At 42.7% G+C, this 21,962-nt stretch overlaps 1 protein-coding gene across 2 annotated transcripts in view; it reads left to right on the top strand.

Annotated features, from left to right (window-relative positions):
* The window catches only part of PAPPA2 (pappalysin 2), a 245,141-nt gene that overhangs the window by 97,677 nt on the left and 125,502 nt on the right, over window positions 1-21,962 (top strand). For both annotated transcript variants that reach the window (XM_081299707.1, XM_081299708.1), the window contains 5 exons: window positions 7,745-8,038; window positions 9,761-9,953; window positions 13,151-13,272; window positions 16,336-16,825; window positions 19,830-19,958. In XM_081299707.1, coding sequence (XP_081155833.1) covers window positions 7,745-8,038; window positions 9,761-9,953; window positions 13,151-13,272; window positions 16,336-16,825; window positions 19,830-19,958 — 1,228 coding nt within the window. The remainder of the gene's footprint in view (window positions 1-7,744; window positions 8,039-9,760; window positions 9,954-13,150; window positions 13,273-16,335; window positions 16,826-19,829; window positions 19,959-21,962) is intronic.

The raw sequence follows: 21,962 nt of genomic DNA, 5'->3' as shown, positions 1-21,962 counted from the left end.
GCTTTGTAATGTTGTGAACAACCATTAAAAAAAAAGAAAGAAAACAAAACAAAAACAAAAACAAAAATAAATAAATAAATAAATAAATAAATAAATAAAGCACCTCTTTGAATCTTTAGTGGTCTAGAACAGTGCCTCGAAGAGAAATAATACTTAATAAATATTTAACAAGTAGATAAATTATAGAAAATAGCTTCACCAATGCATGCTCTGTAGAACCTAAAATTCTGTCATGAGGTTTTGTGTGTGTGTGTGAGTGTGTGTGTGTGTGTGTGTGTGTGTGTGTGTGTGTATGTGTTTGAAGCATTGCCCCCATGCAAAAGCCAGGGAATGATAATATATTAAGTCTCCAGTGCCTCTGTAACAGCACTTTCAGTACTAATTAATCAGATTACTCTTCTGCCATGATCTGAGGTGTCTAAGAGCCCTGAGTGCTTTACAGTTCAGGTGGGAGTCAGTGAAAGAGTGCACAGGAGACAGAAACAATGCCAGGCTCTGCAAATCTTCATCTTCCACGCATTCTTGTCCTGGTTCAGTCTTGTGTGGAGCATGGCCTTCCATGCAGTAAACCAGAGGCTATAAACCCAAGGCTTAGGGATGCACCGTTCCTGGGATGATTCTGTTAAAGGTCTGCTCCTTTTTCTAGCTCCTTTGACATTCTTCTTTTTTATCTTTTCCATTTCCTTCTCCCTTTGTGTTTGTATTCACCTATGCTGCTTTCTTTCCTTGCCCTACCCCAGAATGCTCCTCCTTCAGGTCCCAAGGCGCACAGGTCCCTTCACTGTTTGGGAAGTGCATATTCACCAGTAACTGGAAGTAATTATGTAGACCTCTGCAGGCCAGCCCTCATTTATGGGCATATAACATTTGGCCCTAAAAATTTTGCAGAATCACTTTAAAGTCATTTCAACCAGTGTCCTTTTCTAAGATGGCCCAACGGAGGTGTTTTTTTTTTTTTTCTTTCTTCTTTTAATAGAAGTGGCTTTGGGACTCAATCTTCTCACTAGCCACTAGCAGTTTTGTGTTAAAGCTGGGAACACCAGTCACAGCTTGGAAATCTACCATCCCCTTAAAAGTTTGGCCATCTGCTGCTAAGATCTCACCCTTTACTCAGCAACTTCTCTTTCCTTTTTCCCTCTGCACCACTTTCTAGACCACACAACAACTCTGCCTTACTGCTATCTTGTCCCTCATAATCAAAGCTGAAAGATCTTCTAGGACAGCGCGTTTGTATTTCCCCTGCCAGTCCATTAAGGAACAGCTGTGCCACATGTGGCCACCAGTTGCTAGATCCAGGGAGCTCCATTCATTCTGTGTTCCATGTGCAATCTGATGTTATTGGCCTGCATTAAGTTCAAGTCTCAGCGCACACATTCAGGCATGCAAGAAATGTAACTTTATTCTTCTATCATTCAACTTAATTTCTATTTTGAGCCCCCATGTTGCTGAGTAGCAGACATTTACTCCAAGTCAATTGAGCCTACCAGTGGTGATGGCTTCTACATGCCAAGACGACAGGGAAAACGGCACATTTTATATTTAGTCCTCAGGTGGTTGCTGGTCAGCTGAGATGACCCTTGATTCCTCGCCTTCAGAGAATCTCTGGCACATCTGTGTCACCTTTCTGCTTGGTCTCACATCAGCCATTCTTTAGAGCTAGGCTACTTATTCAGGAATCCAACACTACCATAAGTCCAAATCCCTCTGCTGTTTGGGGTTCTTATTCTATTGGCCTGCAAATATTCTGTATTGGGAACAGAATAAGAACCTCTTTGGGGTGAAGACCAAGGAGCCAGTATCTATTTGAAAATAGAGAGTGGCATATATTTCTATTTCCTGTTTCAATGTAACAGGTGAGAGCAGAGAGTATAGTACAGGTGTCCCATTAGAGGAGGGAGTCCCATCCCTACTGTCCCCTTTACCTGTGGTTTCGTTTTATCCTCCAAGACAAAAGAAAGACAAAAAAGAACTGTGGTTTGGAGTATAAGAAATGATAATTATATTCTATCTAAATAACCACACGAGAAGGAAAATTATTGGTACTATAGAACAAGGATATCCTGTGTAAATTAACCTCCTATTAAGATCTATGAAGAATTACCCTAACAGACCCAGTTCCATTCCACAGTCACTTGGTTCAGGCTGTGAGGGATGATTTGAACCCTGTTGTGATGTCTGAAGGGAAGGGAACTTGTCTATTTTCAGGCCTGACCAAGGCCTGCCTGTCTTCTGGGTGCCCATGAGTCTAGCATCAGAGCAACCTGGAAGCAAGGTTAGCAGCTTAGGGGCAAATCGAGGTTTTGTGAGGTGTTTTCCCACTCTCCCTGGAACGACTGCCCTCCTCTTGAGAGATCTGTCCTGCCTGCAGCCAGGCCAGCCTCCATTCTCCTGATGAAGGAAGCTGGTTAGGTAGGAGCCCCGGGGATGGAGCAAATGAGCACTTCCTACCTGGCTGCATCATGGAATTATAATCATGTCAACGAATGTCTAATATATATTTTATGTTGCTTTGCTCTAGGAAATAAACCTAATGCTCATTTATTAACATTACTACTTTAATCTTCTCAACAGCCCTTTGAGATAGGAACTCTTGTTATTACTATTGAATAGATCAGGAAATAGCTCCAAGAGCTTTTAAGAATGTCCCCAAAGGTAAGGATCAATACATTTCCACTGAATGTTTACAGCCAAAGAAGGGACTCTGATCATTCCAGAAACCATCTGTGGAAGAGCCTCCACACACTGATGTAAAGGTCGGCTGGTCACTACTGAGGCTGGCCTTGCATAGGCTGGAAAGCATAGGCTGCAGGTGTCAGTGTTGAGGGGATGGTGGTCTGTGTGAATGCTGATATCAAATGGTACTTGCCAGAGGCATGTTCTACTGTTGTTCCATCACCCCCAAGCCCCAGTATTGCTTCTGGGAAAGGATTATACTTTTCCCTGAGAGGGCAGAAATGCACAGCCCCTTAGACCCTCCCTGTGGACCCAGATGGTGGGAGGACAGGAAGAGGTTTGCTTCTGGGAATTTCATTTTTATTTATTATTTATTATTAAGTCTTGTTCCTTCTTTATTATTATTATTTTTTTTAATAATTAAGAAAAGTTCTTTCAATCCTCTTTTTAGATTTTGGGCAATAAGTCTTTATGCTTCACTCAGCTTTTGGCATGGATACGTGTGTGTGTGAAAGAACTTTTCTAAACTAAATCATCACTTTTCTCTTGCCCACATGGATATAAGTGTGTGTGTGTATGTGTGTGTGTGAGTTTGTGAGGGAGAGGAGAGAGAGAGAGGGAATGATTTAAACACACTCTCCTAATAATTCAACAAGGGTGGTTTGTTTTGTGGGGGAGGATAAGAGGTGAATGAGTACTGTGTGGGACCCCTTCTCTCAGGAGAGGAGATGGGAACATAAAGGTGGGAAGGGGTTAGGATTCATGGCCAATTGGGGCCACTAGAAAATCTTCAGCAGACCTGAGGTAGAATTCTGACATCTCCTTCCCAGCTTTCTACTTCTATCTGCTGCTAAGGGACGGGAGTTTTGGAACACAGACTATAAGGCTAAGAGGGCCAATGGTCCATGATAACAGACTTCTTCACGTGGTATTTATGATGGTCTCACAAAGTCCTGCATGTTAGCTCTTGGCATGAGAATAGGGAAAAATTTAACAAGTCAATGTAGCCCCTCTTGTTTTAGCTGAGGAGACCTAGAGAAAACTGAAGCATAGGACCAAGGCCATTAAGCTTGACAGGGCAAGGCCGCACTCCCAGTGCCTTTATCTCTAGTCTGGTGATTCATGACTGTGTACACTAACAGGTAGAATGGCTACAAGAGGCCCAGGACCTTGGACGTTTTTCTTAAAATGTACTGATGTGTACAGCACTTATCCCTAAATTAGAGCAATATTTTGTTCTATATTTCACACATTTCTAAATTTTGTTCATTATTCTGTATAACACACACAGCTATAAGCTCATCATTAAATGTGCCACACTGATGACTTTTTAGCAGAAACCCTATAGCTCTGAAATAAAAATTATAGCTATTGCAAGTATGTGTTAAAATGCTTGTTTTTAGTTGAAATTTATGTCCTGTCTGGTTAACTCCATATTCTCCTTTTAGGGAAGGGTCATCAAGGGTGCATGGAAGAGAACCTGGCCTGCTCTCCTGGGTGTGAAGGGACCTGCAGGAGTATCCAGGGCTTGCCTTGTCAGGCTCTTGCTCCACTTGTATACACGCTGGCTATTGAAAGCTGTCTCTAAACCCCCTCTGCAAAATATCCTTAGACTGGGAAATATCTCACTTGGAGTTTAGGCAGAAACTTCTGCCATTCACAGGAAGCCCATCAGTGTAATGGCCACCCCTACATTTCCCCTGACTGTCCCTAAAGCCATACTCTGGGGCATTCTTCCACTGTGGGTTCTGATGCTTTTTCTATTCCTTGTTTCAGGAACCTCCTATCTGTTCATCTATAATTACTTTCTCCACAAAAGGGCAGGCTGGTCCAGGAATAGCATGAGGGAATGTCTGAGGTTTTCTCTGAGATAAGACACATGTGAAAAAAAATAATTATCGATGGGAGTTTGTTCATCTTTTATAGTGTTTCCTGAGTGATGCTCGAAGAAATCTGTATTCCAGAGACATCAAAGTGTATTCTACCCAAACAGGTTGTATGTTCAAATAAGTCTGGTAAGCACAGTGTTAAAACAAAATCACTGCAGTACTTTTCAGAGCTTTTAATACAAATTTTCATAGAAGTTGTAAGTTTTCAGGAGAAATATGGCTCACTGCATTTTTCTTGAATGCATTTCATCAACAATGCTGCTGTTTTCAGTAAGTATCACCCAAGACCAGAATTTATGAACCCAATTTGTGAAAATAGGGGGTAGACTTTTGAAGTATTATTTCTGGAAGAAAAAGGTTTTTTATTGTTGTTGATGTTGTTTATTTTATTTTTTTACCCAAAGCTTACTTAGAGATGGTGGGGGCGGGGGAGAGAAGGAGCGGAGGAGGTATGAATGTGGGAGGGAAGGATCATGATGAGGCAGAAGGGTGGGGAGGAAGCACTGGAAAGACAACTGGGAGAAAACAGAAGTCAGTCCCCTCAGGTGACTCGCATGGGTGTGAAGGTCATTTGTGCAGTTCAGTACTGAACATGTCATTGTACATAAACTTGGGTGATGGGCATCCCTGCAATTGGGTATGGAGACATGCAGGGCAGGCATCTTGGAAAGTAAGAGTTCAGCATTTCACTAGGTTTATTCAAATACTGGATACTGTGGATGTTCCAGAAATAGGCCTGTTTTCTGGTTACTTTGATCTCATGATACAATAATGATGGTACATAAACTAAAGAAATGTTCAGAGAATAACCATGAAGAAGGAAAGACAAAGGGGGAAAGGATAACATTGGAGAATCTAATTTTAATTGCAACTGGTAGACATGATAAAAACAGAAGGTGATTGACATCTGGTTCTGGGATTAGATGGGTAGATACTATCTCAGGATATGTTGCACATAGCTTGGTCACTGTCACGTGTCTGAGTACACCAGGAAAGACTAAAACTTGGATTTAGAAACTGCCCTTTGCAGCAACATGGTTACCTGAAAGGCAGATAAGTTACTCATTTGATAGAACCCAATGGCCCCCACAGGATAACCTGTGTTTACATTCTGCCTGTGAAACTGTGTCTGTCATTGCCTACTAAGCATTGCACAGAGCTCAGCAACAGGGCATAGTTCTTGGTATAGAACATGGCAAAGGGAAGCCTGGGCTGTCCTTTTGGAGGGCCTACTCTTCTTAGGAGATTATTGATGTAGGAAGTGGTTGGTGATAAGGAAAGAAGCCAGCACAGAGATGAGGTTCAATCTGATCCTGACCCAGTGGAGGGCTGAAGAAAACCAGTCAAGTCCAACGGCTCACCCCTGGGGAGAAGAGGGAAACAGGGATTAGAGTTTTAACAACCAGACAGAAGTTTGGACACTCAGAGGGCTTTTGCCTTTTCTCTGTAAGGTGACAGTGACACATTGTATCGTTCATCTAAGCCCCACTAAATGTGATACCTCTTCTCAAAAACACCTCCCTTGATGTCCTCATGGAGGTCTTTGGAGAGTGAGTTTTGGCCATGTGCCTGCAGTGCCCAACATTCTGAATGTGGGGTAGTTCCATGGTAGCAAGACTCAGCTTTTGTCTCTCTGGCTGTTAGGTCCTTGAGAATAGTGGTGATGAAATCAGAAGCAGCATAGGCAACTGTCGTTCACTAACCTCTAGAATGTGCCAAATGCTTAAAAAAAAAAATCCAAACAATAGTGTGATCATCCCCATTCTACAAACAGCAAAGCTGGTTCTCAGAGGCCAGTTAGATGTCCTCAAAGCAGGTATGGAGAGGGCCAGTATCAGACATTAATTTCCTGGGCTCCAAAATCCATGAGCTTTTGCCTGCACATGGCTCTCTATCTGGAAAATTAAAAACAAATACTTATGCATGAATTATATCCCCAGATATTTAGATTCAATTTCTTGGGAGTAGCATTTGAACCTCTGTATTTTTTTTTGTTCCAGTCTATTTTATTTTTCTTCTCCATTTTGTTGGTGCATTATAGTTGTGTGTATAATGGGATTTGTTGTTACATATTTGTACATACATAATAAATGGTATAATTTGGCTAACATCAACTCAGTCCTAGCACTTCTCCTCCACATCCCTGCCTCCCATCCTTGCTCCTTTTCTTCTACTGGTCTCCCTTTGATTTTAAGGAGATCTATATATGATATGATATGATATGATAGAAAACATATGACCCGTGACCTTTTCAGTTTGACTTATTTCACTTAACATGATGGTCTCCATTTTCCTGCAAATGCCATAATTTCATTTTTATCTATGGCTAAATAAAACTCCACTGTGTATATACACTACATTTTCTCTATCCATTCATCCATTGATGGACACCTAGGATGATTCCATAGTTTGTCTATTGTATATTGTGCTGCTATAAACATGGGGATACATATATCACTGCAGTAAGATGACTTTAATTCTTCAGGATAAATACCAAGGTCATATGGTGGTTCTGTGCATAGTCTTTTGGGAGCCTCCAAACTTATTTCCATAGAGGTTGTACTAATTTACAATCCCATCAACAGTGTAAAAGTGTTCCTTTTTCTCCACAATCTCTCCAGCATTTATTATTATTTGTATTTTTGTTGACTGCCATTCTGACTTTCTGACTGCCATGAGATGAAATCTCAGCGTCATTTTGATATATACATTTGAAACTAATATCTGCAGTTAATGCTAATAATGAACATTTTTTCAAGTTTTTTTTAGCCATTTGTATTTCTTCTTTTAAGAAGTATCTGTTTAATTCTTTTGCCCACTTATTAATTGGGTTATTTGATTTTTGGTGTAAAGGTTTTGAACTTTTTATATGTCCAGAGGTGATTTTAATGTGCTGCCAAGGCTGGGAATCCTGACCTTTCTTCTTGCTATTTGGTTCATTCTGATATCCCTGATATCTAGGACTACACTCACCTAGATAGGGGATAAAGAAATGTGTATTGATTAGTTCTGAGGATATTCATGACGAGAGCGAAGCACAACACTTGGATACCACTGGAAGTTATTAAGTATCTCCCTGGAGACTGAACTGGGAGATTTGATCAGAAGACATGATCAAAGACTGGAGGGAGGACTGATGTTCATTCTCTGCTGAGAGATGCTTTTCAAACCTTCCTTTGCAGGTGGTGTTGTCCTCAATCCTGCCTATTATGGCATGCCTGGCCACACCAACATCATGATCCATGAAGTGGGGCATGTTCTGGGACTCTACCATGTTTTCAAAGGGGTCAGTGAAAGAGAATCCTGCGATGATCCCTGCAGGGAGACAGTGCCGTCCATGGAAACCGGAGACCTCTGTGCCGACACTGCCCCCACTCCCAAGAGCAAGCTATGCCAGGACCCTGAGCCTGCCAATGACACTTGTGGCTTCAGCCACTTCCCAGGGGCTCCATTCAGCAACTACATGAGCTACACAGGTACTCCAACAGACTTGGTGCCTTTTTTTTTCATTAAGATAGCCTGAGGGCTTCTGGGGGGTGGCAGGGTAGAGGAGTAGGGGCCAGAGAGATTACCAAGCAGTTAGAGAGTTGAAATGTTAGAAAACTGAAGTGTACTTATTATGGGATGTTCATTTTTCTTCCATGTCCTTGAAGAATCTTGTGGAAATACTGAGATACTAAGGGGTCTTGTTGAATGGATTCTTTTCCACTAGAGAGCAAAAGAAAAGCACACTTCTTTCTTGGACAGTAAAAATGAAACAAAGCCAAAAGCCCTCTTGAGATCTCTTCAACTTCTAGAACTTGGTGATTCTTGTTCTTGTTCATGTTTTGGGGCTTTTACTTCAAAGAAGAGTCCAATAAGGATGGATGAAAGATGTTTCCGGGTCAAGTTGGCTCTTTGTACTACTTTTACAGTTGGCCAACAAGGCCATTTAGTTCATTTAAGCTCAGGATTCCTTTTGTTTTGTTCTTAAAAAAATCAGATTCTCTTCTCAAACCCTGGCTGAACACTGACTCTCAGCTTGCCATCCAATACACTGCCCAGAATGTTGCATTTCATTTTTAAGATGGTATCTTCTTCATCCTAGGAAAACTGTATTGTATGGCTTTTTTTTTTTTCAATTTAGCTCATTGATTTTCCTTTTTTCCTGTCTCTCACATCTTCCTTGTTTCTGGCAAAAAGTAACACTAATATATGAAATAGACTGATAATGGACTGAAAATTTGTCCCCAAAAATTCAGAACTAATTTGATTTGATGACCTATTTTATGGTGAAAGAAGTTAATGTTTTTTTGAGTTCCAGGTTCTTATTTCTAGAACTATGCATAAAAGGATCATCAGACCCTCATCATGGCTTTGAAGGGAAGAGTGTTGCACCAGTTCTTCCTGTGACCCACCAAGATGTTTCTATCCAAGTTGCATTTTGGTGAATAATTCAGGGGTATTGAATTTATAAGCACTGACACCTCTGCCTTCCCTTGTTGCAAGGACATAGTGGCCTTTGCCAAGGCAAGAGACTGGATGATGTGGAGCAGAGATAAGAGCTCCATATAAAGTTCTCCATCTTTGAGATGGGCAGGGGAAACACTGAAGAAGCCAGATGGTGTGTGACTGGTGATTTAAATGGAAAGATTCCTGAAACTGAGAGAACTTCCTTTGTAACTCTGTGAGAAATGTACCTAGTAGGAAGAATTTGTTGGTTCCAAAAGTAAGACTGGGCCACCACTCCCATCCCTGCTGCTCCCTTGACACTTTAGTTTTATTTTCCTCCAGTGTCTCCCCTGAGAATTCATTAACCTTGGCCAATATCACTGAGCAATAAAGCAGGTGTCTATAACTCTACATGCTCCCCAGGCTCAGGCCCTCTGCTGAAACACTGCCATCTTGTGGTTTGCTGAGTAAATAATCTTTGCTCAGAGCAAGCCTATGCTCCAGGGTGCCAATCTCACCTGGGCCAGGCCACCATTAGTTGACGGCCTTACTTGCAGACAAGGAGGTTCTTTCTCTCTTCCTCTTCTAACTTAGTTATTTTCTGGAACAGAATGTATTTATTCTTTCAACGAGTGTTTTTTGAACCTAACAAGTGCAAGGTGTTGGGTTAGGTGCTGGGAACAACTAAGAAGACAGGATTTGTCCCTGCCTTGGTGGTTTGCAGGTTGAAACCTCTATTACTTGTGTTTTTCTTTTTTTCCCCACAGATGATGACTGCACTGACAGCTTCACCCCTAACCAAGTGGCCCGAATGCACTGCTATTTGGATCTTGTTTATCAGCAGTGGAGTGAAAGCAGAAAGCCCACCCCCATTCCCATCCCACCCATGGTCATTGGGCAGACCCACAAGTCCCTCACTATCCACTGGCTGCCTCCCATTAGTGGAGTTGTATATGACAGGTAAGAGGGGTGCTTGCCAGAGGTGAGCTGCAGCATTTTCTTTGCAGTGGTTTGTAGGAGAGGAAGAATGTAAAGCCAAGGGGAATCCCCACATGGGACTATGTATATGGGCTTCTCCACTTGGGGCTGCCTCTTCCAGCCTACTGCATTCTGGATGCTTAGTAGAGCACCTGTTCTTCTAGCACTTGCTCCTCAGGATGGGGCCTGAAGAGGCCAGCCAATGTGATCAGGATAAATGGGAGGAACTGAGAGGACATTTGTCCCCTGCCTCCATGGTGGGACAATGCATCAGTGGCTTGCTACTTTCACAGTGGTGTCTGGGGAGAGAGGAATGCATGCTTCCACTGGGCAGGTAGATGGGTGAGTAGGAATGCACAACATGCCACAGGGCATTGCATCAGGGCTCAACTGACATAAGTGGCATCTCTTCTACCATCTCTGCCTCCTGCTGCCCTGTGCCTTCCTCCCACCCCCAGAACCACTAGCTTATGGAACTCTTATTAGCTGTGTCTTCCTGTCAGCCTCACTCATCTAGCAATGACTAAGAATAAGAGAGGAACTTTTTTGTTTGTTTGATTCTTGACCTGCTGCAATAGACACCTACTACATGCTTATTGAAGAAAAACATGAGACCTAAAACTAGATTATATTTTTTCTTTTGTGTACTGGCATAAATGAATGTCAGGGTAATTATTCTTAAAAAAAGCCAAAAAACAAAGCATAGAAAATGAATGACATCTGCGTGGGGGATGGGAGAGGGAGGCATTGTGTAGCTATTTTCTTGTACTTGTCCTATGTAGTCCTTGTGGTAGGCTCAACTCCTACTTAAAAAATATAGGCTTAGAGAATACAACCAGTCTGAGATCCTATAACTACAGAGAGGTCAACTGGGGGAATCCACTGGAAATTCAGAAATGAGGGACACGAAATAGATGATCTCTCTGAATCCTTGTGCCATACTTCCCCGCTGGGTGTCAGGGCCCAGCTACCGAGTTGACTGTCCCTGGAGCTTTACTGCAAGCCTGGGAAAGAGAACAGGGAGAGATGAAGAGAGGACAGAGCTGCTGAGGCATTTTTCAGTGTTACTCTCAGCCTCCTGGGATCTTGGCCCTTTTCCCTGATACCTTGATCCACATTCAGTGCATGACATCATTGAGATCTCACAACCCTACCAAACCGTCTGCATTGCCATCAGAAGTCAGGCTTCCCCGAGCTGCTTTGGGTGATTCAGCTCACATCTATGCGATGTGTCTAAGAATCATCCTTCTGCAAGTGTGACCTTGTGCAGCCTCGGTTGGACTGGCTGAACAGTAAGTCCTCTGTGGGTACGCGCAAACCGGAGTTTTACATCAGTTTATGTAACACATGTAAACAATTTAATCTTTCAATTCTCTCTCTGGTACAAGCGTTACGATAAAGCAGACATCAGAGCTGGTGTGCTGAGAGCCTGTTGGCAGAAAGGACTGCAATTTGCTTCCTTTCCTCAGCTAGGTGGGCTAGCTTTGAGGCCTCCCAACACGCGTGTTGGGGGGACTCACGTCACATGCCCGGTGATTTGTGTCATTCCTGGAGTTATGTTTACTCTACCCCAGTAGGTATTTGGAATCCTTATGTCAGAAAGGAGCCCCAGCTACGCACTAGGAGCAGCTCCGGAAGGGCCAAGTGCATCAGGGACATGTGGTTTGGAGTCGCATCTGCGTTAGGAGTGAGCTCTACTTGGAGTCAGCGGGGGCCTCAGCCACACCTCTTACTTGCCAAAGCACCAGACACTAGACGGTGTTTGGGAACTTGCTCTTGCTTGAAAGAATTAAGGAACTTGTAACCTTGGGCGATTTACTTAGCCTCCCTGAGCCTGAATTGTCTCCCTTGTAAACAGAGGGTTGTTACAGGGATTAGAAATAATTTATGGGAAGTACATGTGGCACACAGCCAGGTATGGGAGCATTTGGTACATGGGAGCTGCTGTCATAACTATGCCCTTTGTTTAACAACACTGTTTCTCTAGCACATTGTAAGATGTTTAATATGACATTAATATATGCTATTAACATGCTACCTATTGAGTGTTCCTGATTCAGCGCCTGCATTTCAGATGCGTTGTTCAAAATTGGGCTTCTAAAAGCAGTCCAAGTACCAAAGACAAGCCTTATCAAGTGATTTCCCTTTGCTGTTTAGTTATTATTATTTCCACTTATTCTGCTTACCTCAAATATGGTGCTTGTATTTAATCATTAACCAATAATTATTTCATAGACATCTATAAGACAAGCACTTCCCCAAACTACTGAGCTGGTCCCTATGCTGACTGCTGGGGATGGAAAGAGAATAAGCTAGGACTTGCTTAGCGGCAAAGGAAAGAAGTTAAATGGAAATTCTCAGCACCACGAAGCAGACTCCTAGGAGAGGAACCAGTGAGTGTCGTGGGTGCACAGAGGGAGAGCTGGCCACTTAGAGGAAACAGCCTGTGTACCCCTGCAAAGGCTACATTAGAATGGCCCCTGAAGAATAGGAGTTTGCCAGACAGAGATGCTCGGAAAGGCCATGCGGCATTCGGAGTGGGGGACAGCATGTTTCATGGAGCTATGTCTTTTTGGAATAATGATATGTTCTTTGGGATGGAAATATACCATTCCTTCATTTCTAATGAAGGAACTGCAGCAGGGGAGGCTGGAGCTGACTTGTGCTATACCTTGGGTTGTGGGGAGGGGTTCAGATATGTCCTCATAGGCAGTGGAGACATGAGGGACATTATATTTCACAGACTTTTATTTTATGTATGTAATTAAAATAGGGAGTCTGAAACAATGTTCACTCTGAAAACTACTGTCTGTTTTAGTGGGGAAAATTCAAGGGGTCTTTAATAATTTATCAACAGTCAGTATAGAAAGAAATTTTATGTCAATTCAGATTGTAATTGTTTTGTGTTTAGTGTTCCCAAGACAGAAGCTACCCACTTAAATTCCACAGGCCTCCTTTATGACTTAAATTTTTCTCCTTCATGGCCTTCAGATTTTGATGTCACTATGAATTTTGCAATTTTGATATCTGTATAAGGAGGAAGTTGAGTTGACAAACACTTGTGCTTCCATTGCCCTCTAGGGCCTCCCACAGTAAGAGGCCCTTCCCCTGGGTCTTCTCAGTTTTCTTGTCCCAGCTCAGCAGAATGGATGTCCACCTTCACTGCTTCCTCTCCCCAGGGCCCCAGGCAGCGTGTGTGGTGCCTGCACAGAAGATGGGATGTTCCATCAGTACGTGCACAGGGCTTCCTCTCGGCGAGTGTGTGATTCCTCTGGCTACTGGACCCCAGAGGAGGCTGTGGGTAAAGTACCATAGCTTTTCAAATTGAGCCTTAGTGGCCATTGACAATGGGGGTGAAGGTAAAGGAAGGGCGGAGCAGCGGCATGGTAAGGAACAGGCAGTGAGAGAGAGAGAGAGAGAGAGAGATAGAGATGTGTGTGTGTGTGTGTGTGTGTGTGTGTGTGTGTGTGTGTGTGTGTCTTGCTGGGTGTCTCCAGGGCCTTAGAAAGACTGCCCGGTGCATCTGTGTGCCAAATGTCTCATAAGCACACAACACTGAGGCCCAATGGCTGTGATAAAGCAAAGATTAGCATACAGCACACAGGGACAGAGAATTCTGCTGAACTAGGGGTGACTTCAGATGGGACAGGGCCAATGGTGTTCCGCATGCCTATTGTCTCTGGAGCAGCCTTGTCACATGGCAGTGTAAGCTGATCTCTTCCTCTGCTGTATCAGGAGACTGACAGGGGGCACGGCAAGTTGCTGGGAACTAACACTCTGGCCCTGTGCATCGGGGTGGGGGTGGGGTGGACTAGGTGTTCCACACTGATCGTTCTCATCTATGCTGTTTTACGAGTCCATTAATCACTGGTACTTGTTGTGCTTTGGATATGAGCTAAGCTCTACAAGAGAGATGTTTTTCATTATCTCTTTTCCTGTCCCTCCTCCAACTTATCAAAAAGTCACATTCGCACTCACATAGGCACATCAGGGCTCCAAAGACAAATTTCAGCATGGATCGTTTTCTAGTTCCAGACCAGAAAATGCTGTTGACATGACTTTTAGCACCTCCTGATGGATGGCTTGATGTCTTCTGACATCTGCAGCAGCTTTCCTAATAGTTATCTTTTGTCTTTGCTCCCCCCGCCCACTTATAATTCTTAAGACCCAAAAAAGACTCCAGTAAGATGTGTTAGACATGGCTTATTTAAATTAATTTGCAGTCTTGACTGTGACAAGAAATAAAGGACAGTGGCCTAAGAGTATCTGCATGAGGTCATCTTGGGCTTCCAGTTACCCAAGTGACAGAGCCTCAAGGAGAAAGCTGGAGGGAAGCGCCCGCAGGATGGATTGTGTGGCTTTTCTCAGATGAGAGATTTCCTTGGAGGATGGAGAGCCACCTAGGATTGCTGCAGTAGACTCATTTAGAGTCTGGCATTTCATAGAAGTCCCCTTTCTGTGGCAAACTGATCTAGTTTGGGACTTTTATATCTGTTGGACTCATTAACTCAGAATTTTTTTCATTTCAGTTTTTGGAAGCGTTCTAAATTTATCTGGCATAGGTGAAAGAATTTGAAGTTCTGGGTCCTAATTCTTATATCTTCAGGCAAACCAGGTCCTTTATTTCACCTTTCATATGAAATTATAATAAAGAGCTTCTGACAGCCAGTGCCACCCCTGGGTTGGCTTTCAAGGCCTTTTCTTTACTGGCATTTGAGATAAGCACTGGAAACTTAGGATGAGAAAAAAACTGATCTTCCTTTACTTTGAAAGAGTGAAGGACCTGGTCGTAATTAAAATACAGGAAGTAAAAGTAATTGAACCCTCAACAGAGCAAGCACAGACATTTAATGCAGGCACAAAATGTATTTCATGGCACTTACTTAACTCTTCTTGATCACCATTTAATTTCTAAATGCTATAGGGAATAGAGAATTGAATCAAGTGCATGCCTTCCTTAATTATCATGTTCTTGGTCAAAACTTCTCTGGCTTCATAATCTAAAATAGCTCCCATCCCCACCTCATAATTCTCTATTCCTTTATATTCCTTCATTTTTCTTCAAAGATGCCATTACTACTTGAAGTTACACTTTATGTCCTTCTATTTAATAATTAATTGTTATATCTATCACCTGTTGTAAGATGGGCGAAGCTTAGACTGTTATCACTCTTATTCACCACTCTTGTCTCCAGCACCTAGATTGGCACCAGGTGTAATGCAAAACATGGTTTTTAATGAATCAATCAATCAACTCACAATGTTGGCAAAAAAGCCAGTAAGGACCATCTTACACACATACATACATGTTTCAACTTATTCTGCTGGGCTTTTGGCCATTCTTTATTTTCCAAATTCTGAAGGACTAAATAATTCTACTTTTGCAAATGTTATTATTTCATTTCTATGAAATATTGTATAGATATTTTACACTCCCCTAATAGGGCAGAAGTTAAATATTAGTGCGTATTTTGTAAATAAGCAAATCAAAGCTTAAAACACTGTGCCTACTATGGCTGCCTCAGCTAAGGTAAGGGCACAGTGCCCGTTGGAGCCTAACCTGGCTGACCTCTAATCCAACACCTTCTCTTCAATTCCCTTCACATGAAATGAAATAAAACCCATTCTTACGGGATTATTTCCAGAGCTGACCTTATTGCATTTTATTTTTCAACATTACATTTTCTCTTGGTTACCAAGTTCCACCTTTCCCCACAGTCCTCTCTCTGTGTTTGCATTTCCTCCCTGCAGTTCCCACCTGCTCACATGCACCTGACCTCACAGGAGAATTCAAACATGGTTTTAGAGTCTGGCCAGCAGTCGAGAAGATGAGATGCCACAGTGGGGTCTTAGGGAATGGGAGAAGTCTTATGAAGTACACTACAGAGAGGATAGTGACAAACTGAAGTTAACCTTGGGCTTCAGAAGCACTAATTTTACCATACATTATTAATGAACTCAGTATGCAATTCTCCTCTGCCCAAGAATTTTTGGAGAACATGACTTGACATCTCTGCATCAGTCTCAGGGTTCCATCTGGGATCTGATTGTCCCATTCCCAGGTCCTGCTGAATCCCTTAAAGGACACCAGGTAGAGGTGACAGTGACAAGAGCATCATTCCTTTTACTGTTATGCTTTGCCCTTACTAGTCCTTAAGTCACAACCTGCTATGCTGGCCAACTTCCCTAGGAATTCTAAGCTCTCTCCACCTTCTTATCTCATTCTGACAGCTGATACGGGCTACTCATTCATTTTCAGATTAAAATTTTTATTTTATTATTATTATTATTATTTGGGGTGTTCTGGGTCATTTTCAGATTTTAGTAGCAGTTCCTGATGTGCCTTTCTGCTCCCCTGCCTCAGGGCCTCCTGATGTCGATCAGCCCTGTGAGCCGAGCTTGCAGGCCTGGAGTCCTGAGCTCCACCTGTACCATATGAACATGACGGTGCCCTGCCCTGCAGAAGGCTGTAGCCTGGAGCTGCTCTTCCAACACCCAGTTCAAGCCGACACCCTCACCCTCTGGGTCACTTACCTCTCCATGGACTCTTCCCAGGCACTCTTTGATACAGAGATCTTGCTGGAACACCAGGAGTCTGTGCATCTGGGTCCCTTAGACACTTTCTGTGATACCCCACTCACCATCAAACTGCACGTGGCTGGGAAGGTCTCAGGGGTGAAAGTCTACACCTTTGATGAGCGGATGGAGATTGACGCAGCCCTCCTGACTTCCCAGCCCCACAGCCCCTTATGCTCTGGCTGCAGGCCTGTGAGGTACCAGGTTCTCCGGGAGCCACCCTTTGCCAGCGGCTTGCCCATGGTGGTGACACACCTTCGCAGGAAGTTTACAGACACGTGAGTTGGGTTGCAAGGCCTTCCAGATCATGGGGCTTCCTGAACCTTGGGAGTCAATTTGATTACCACTTTTTAATTTTATTTTTTTATTTCCACTTTGTAATCTTCTGATATGCATTTAGCTGGAGAAATGTTGAGAATCTCAGGGAGGATTTTATTCTCAAGTGGCATGTCTGAGATGAAAAATATTTCCCAGAAAGGGGCAAGCAGATGTTCTGATTGCTGAGGCCATCATTATGATTAAGGGGAAAGGAGGTTAGTATATGAGGTCTTTGAGTTGGACTGAATGTACTGGCCAAGAGTAAGTTCATCAGAATTAGATTCTTGAGTCCCATGACAATTTGCTTTCTGATTCTTGCTGTAGCTTTCTAACAATCTGACATGGCTTCTGTAAAATTCACAAGTTACAGTCAACTCTGCTATAGCTCAGGCTACAGGCCCTGCAGGCACCAAAGTCTGCCCCATGACTCACTCATAACGTGTGTTTCGTTCTTTCCCCCTTTTCTCATCTCTCCCTCTCTCTTCTTATTTTCTTCTCTTCCAAGTCTCCTTTCTCTTATTTCTGTTCTTTCTTCCTATGCTTAGTGAGTTCTGCTGTGTTCCTGGCACAGTCTGTTCAGTGCTGGTGACACAGACTCAGATAAAGGGATTACCTACAAAGAATTCAACATCTGTACTTGGAGACGGGTATCTCCAAAGACAAATTCCCTTCACCTCATAACTCCTTAGAGACTGCCCTGAGGGCAGAACAAGGGTAAAATAAAGTTTTGTCAGAGGTGGTATATCAGTTTTTGCCATGGTAGAAATCATGACAAAACATAGTGACTTAGAACAGCTAGCATTACTTCTCATGATGCTATGGGTGGGCTGGGTGTTCTAGTCTGGATGGACTTGGCTGGAGCCAGATGGCCTGGGATGACCTCGTGCACACATTGGAAGCCTCAGCAGAGATAGCTGGCATGCTGGGAAGATGAGGGCTTCTTTCTGCCTGGTCTATCAAGTCCCAGACTGGGCTGCTTCTCATGGTGGTGGAAAGGTTCCCAGCAGCAGGGAGGGCAAGCCCCAAGTGGCCTGCATGTCTCAAATCTCTGCTTTATATTGCTCAAGACAATGTTCCACTAGCCCAAGTGAGCCATACAGACAACTCCAGCTTCAAGAGCTGGCAAAGTAGACTCTTAAGAGGGGCATCCTGCATGGGGTGGCCTTTGGCACACTACCGCAGCTATAAAGTCTAAAGAAAATGTTCATCTTAAGCTCCAATACATTTTTCTTCCCATATTTGCTCTTTTAATTAGAGCTCAAAGAAGGTAAAATGATGAAAAACCTAATGCAAATGGGAGAACATATAGACATATCACAGGTATATGTACAAAGAAAAATATCACTTTTGAACTTCTCTAACAAGGCAGTTCACATGGTGTTACATGCATATGCACATAGTGTTTAAGGCTAGTGACATCCCATTTTATCGATAGAAAACTGAGGCTGAACTTCAGTTTGGTTTGCAAGCTGGTGAATGGCAGACTCAGGATTTAAATTTGATTTCCCAACTGAATTGCATTTCCACCCTGCTTCCTCAGTTAGGACACTGCCTTTTACAAAATCAGAGCACTGAAGGCCTGCTGCTAAGTTTTTCCCCAAGAACAGTAAACACAAACCTGTGTTTCCATCCATCCTTTTCTCGGCCATATAACAGTGTCCAACTTTTATTCATGGTTGGACAAGAAGTCCCACAGAAAACCCCTATAAAGGGAAACCATCAGCATTGATTAGAATATAAAATAAAATTGATTTTGCTTTAAAAATATCCAGCACTCTCATGAGAAGCTTGCTCCCCCACCCCCTAAAAGGAGAGCTAATTTGAAAATTTAAAAGTCTTTAACATTTGAGTGTCTTTTCTATTAAAATTCCTAAAAACCAGTACAGAGGTTTTTAAAGGTATTTTTTTAAATCCCAAGACATTTCCTGTTTGCTGTTGCTACATCAGGTGAGGGTGGGAAATCTTTGTGGTTGAGTTGAAGAGTCTGTTTAAGAAAAGAGGGTCTGAGCTGGGGATATAGCTCAGTTAGTAGAGTGCTTGCCTCATGTGCACAAGGGCCTGGGTTCAATCCCGAGCACCACAAAAAAAGCAAAGAGGGTCTTGGATTTATGGCTGCCATGAATGGCAGCCTTAGCAGTCCCATGAAATCCTGTCTTCCTAGGTAATCTTCTCCTACCTTGACTTTGGTGGTAGATTTCCAATCAGGGAAAGCACTGGGCAAAATTAAGATGAAGGCAGAATTTGTCTTTGGAACTAAAAGCTCCCCTCCAGAACTTTCCCCTTTCTAAGTGCCCTGCCTCTCACCTTCTCCACCTGATATGTGTACTTAGGCTTTAGATAGTCTGAGAAACTCCCTCCATCTCTCATGTCAACTGCTGCAGCCACGTTCCTGGTATTGTAGATAGACATTAATTTAATGCATTTCTAACCATGAATTTTTGCCTCCTCAAAATGGTGATGGGAGGTGTTCTTACCTTCTTCTCTGAGATAGTTGCTCTTACCCCTAAGGGTAAGTCTCCTTAAGACAAGAATTCCTTTGAGAGCTAAGAGAACTATAATCCACAGACCCAAGAATGGCCTCAACTGAGCCCGTATTCCCCAGCTTTCCTCTCCAGGCTGATTACTTTGAAGATACAGAACACTGGTTTTCCAATGGTTGTTTTGTTTTGACTTGGTTAAAACACTCTTCACATAACCTTCTTCTAGATTGTCTGGGACATTCACCTTTTGTGTTAATTCAACAGACACTTATTGTACATCTACTATATGAATGTTAAGGGAATACAGAAATAAATATGGATTCAAACATGCTGCTTTATACGATTTTCCCCTGATCTTTGCTTCAGATAATTGTGGTATGTTCAATACTTATGTTCCCCATAACATTTCACTTACGGTCCTGAAAAGCATCTGCAAAGGCCCGTGTTTAGGAGGCCATGGTCACCAACCCATTGGTTTCCACAGGGAGGTCATACCTGGGCAGATGTATCAGTACCAAGTTCAAGCTGAGGCTGGACCAGAATTGGGAGAAGCTTCACCTCCTCTGTACCACATCCACGGTGCTCCTTACTGTGGAGATGGGAAGGTGGCAGGGTAAGTATTATGTGTGTGGGAGTATGTGAGCCAGGTCATAAAAGGTTTAGCCTCCAGTTTGAGCTCGTCTAGTTTAGAAACGTAGAGACAAGGCCCTGGGTGGTTCTAGTGTTAAGATTACAAAATCTGGGACCTGGGATGAGCTTGAGAAGCCACTGACACCTCTTCACTTTTATTTAGAGCTCATCCCAGAGCATTGGGATATTGGAGTTGATTCTCTAGGGCTCCCCTTAAAGCCTCAGTGAATAACTGTGGCACTTATTCAGGGTAGGAATTTATGCAGAAAGCTCCATGTCAAATGATGATGAAAGGGGATATATTTTGGACCAATGGCCCACCCTTACTAATAACCCTATACTAATAAGTTGTATGATTTTGATTTTACCAAATGGCTTTGAGCAAAGTGAGTTGCTCATTGGACTGCTGAAAGAACTAATTAAAATGTAATTTCCAGCCTTTCTGTAAACATCACCAACATAAAGATGGAATACACCTCTTTGGTTTCTTGACATACCATGTTCCTTTCTTGTTGTCCTTCAATATCAACATAGGGAACTAATTCATTCTGTTTTCCAATTTTAGCACTGAAAAATCTTCAGTCCCAGGAAAACCAGGGCAGTTTGTCAACTCTACATCAAAGTATCTTTAATGCACATGTAGCCTGATTTGTTAGTTATGTTAAATCTTCTGGGAGGAGGAGGCTGGAAGGGCAGTTACTATGATTTGTCTTAGAGTCTGCATTCTATTAAGGTAGCCTATTTTTAATTTCCCAAACCAGGTGAATGGCCCTAATGGGAATCAATTCTGAGATCCCATCCCATCATTTAGCAATCACTGAACATTGTTTATCTTCTCAGTCTTCTAAGATCCTTAAGCTGTATGTAAGTTTACTCCTTTGCATACAAGTATAAACACTAAACATTCCCAGACCTCTTTCAGACATGGAAGCAAATGAGGTCACTTTATTACACAAACCTTGCTAGTGCACTGCCTCTCCCACCTCAGCCTGCTATCGCATCTCCCCTGCTCAAATCCAGTTTCTCCCTGGGGAGGCTTCCTATGCACACAGAATGAGACCAACTGTTGCTATTGGTTTCCATTTCTGGCTGTCTCATTTCAGGCCTGCAGCCCATAAGTCAAGGTGTCTGGGTGGCTGTGTTCTGACTGCTGCATTGGCAGAGCCCTCCTTGAACAAAACACTCTGCCTTAAGTAATAGGCTTGTGAAGGCCAATCTCTTATGTAGCCACCTTGAGGCCCCAAGGTGTCACATTTGCTAGGTGTTGTGGGGCAGAACAGTGTGCAGGACCTTCTTCTTAACTTTATGTATTCACATTTGCTCCTGTGTCTTGAAGTAGCTTCAACTGAGGCAGCACTTTTTGACTACTGGGTTGTATAAGTTCTTTGTCAAAATATACTTTTCATCCTATGCATGTACCCTCTCTCTGTGCGGAGGAAGGACTGCTGTGACACCCAGCAAGAAGATGATCACTGAATCCTAGCTCTGCCTCAGCTGAAAACACCCATTACATGTAAATCAGACAGAAGCCAGACAAACCATCCCACCCACCTGGTACCACTTGTCAACAAGACTGTCAAAACAGGCACAGCAAGCCCCTTGGAATTTAGAGCAGCCCCTCAGAAGATGATCCCTTGGTGTGTGTTTCCAGCACAGGAGCTGCCAGCCATATGTGGCTCCTGAGGCTGTGAAATGTGGCAAATACAACTAAGAAACTGAATATTCGATTTTATCTAACTTTAAGTAATGTAGTTTAAAAACTGGAACTCAATTCAGTTATTAGAAAACCTTTAATTTAAAGACTTGGAATAACTTGGGTGGGTGAATCTACTCTTTCAACTACATATTTTGAGTTCTACATAAAGGTCAAGTATTTAAATTGAAAAAAGAATGTAACATACCTCAATAATTTTATACTGATTACATATTGAAATGATAACATTTAGATATGTTGAGGTGGCTGTAATATTACTAAAAGTAATTTACC

This window comes from Spermophilus citellus (genome assembly GCF_964194105.1).
Source record: "Spermophilus citellus genome assembly, chromosome: 6".
NCBI lineage: Eukaryota > Metazoa > Chordata > Mammalia > Rodentia > Sciuridae > Spermophilus > Spermophilus citellus.
Note: the sequence above shows the minus strand (reverse complement) of the source record. Positions and strands in the feature narration are given on the sequence as shown.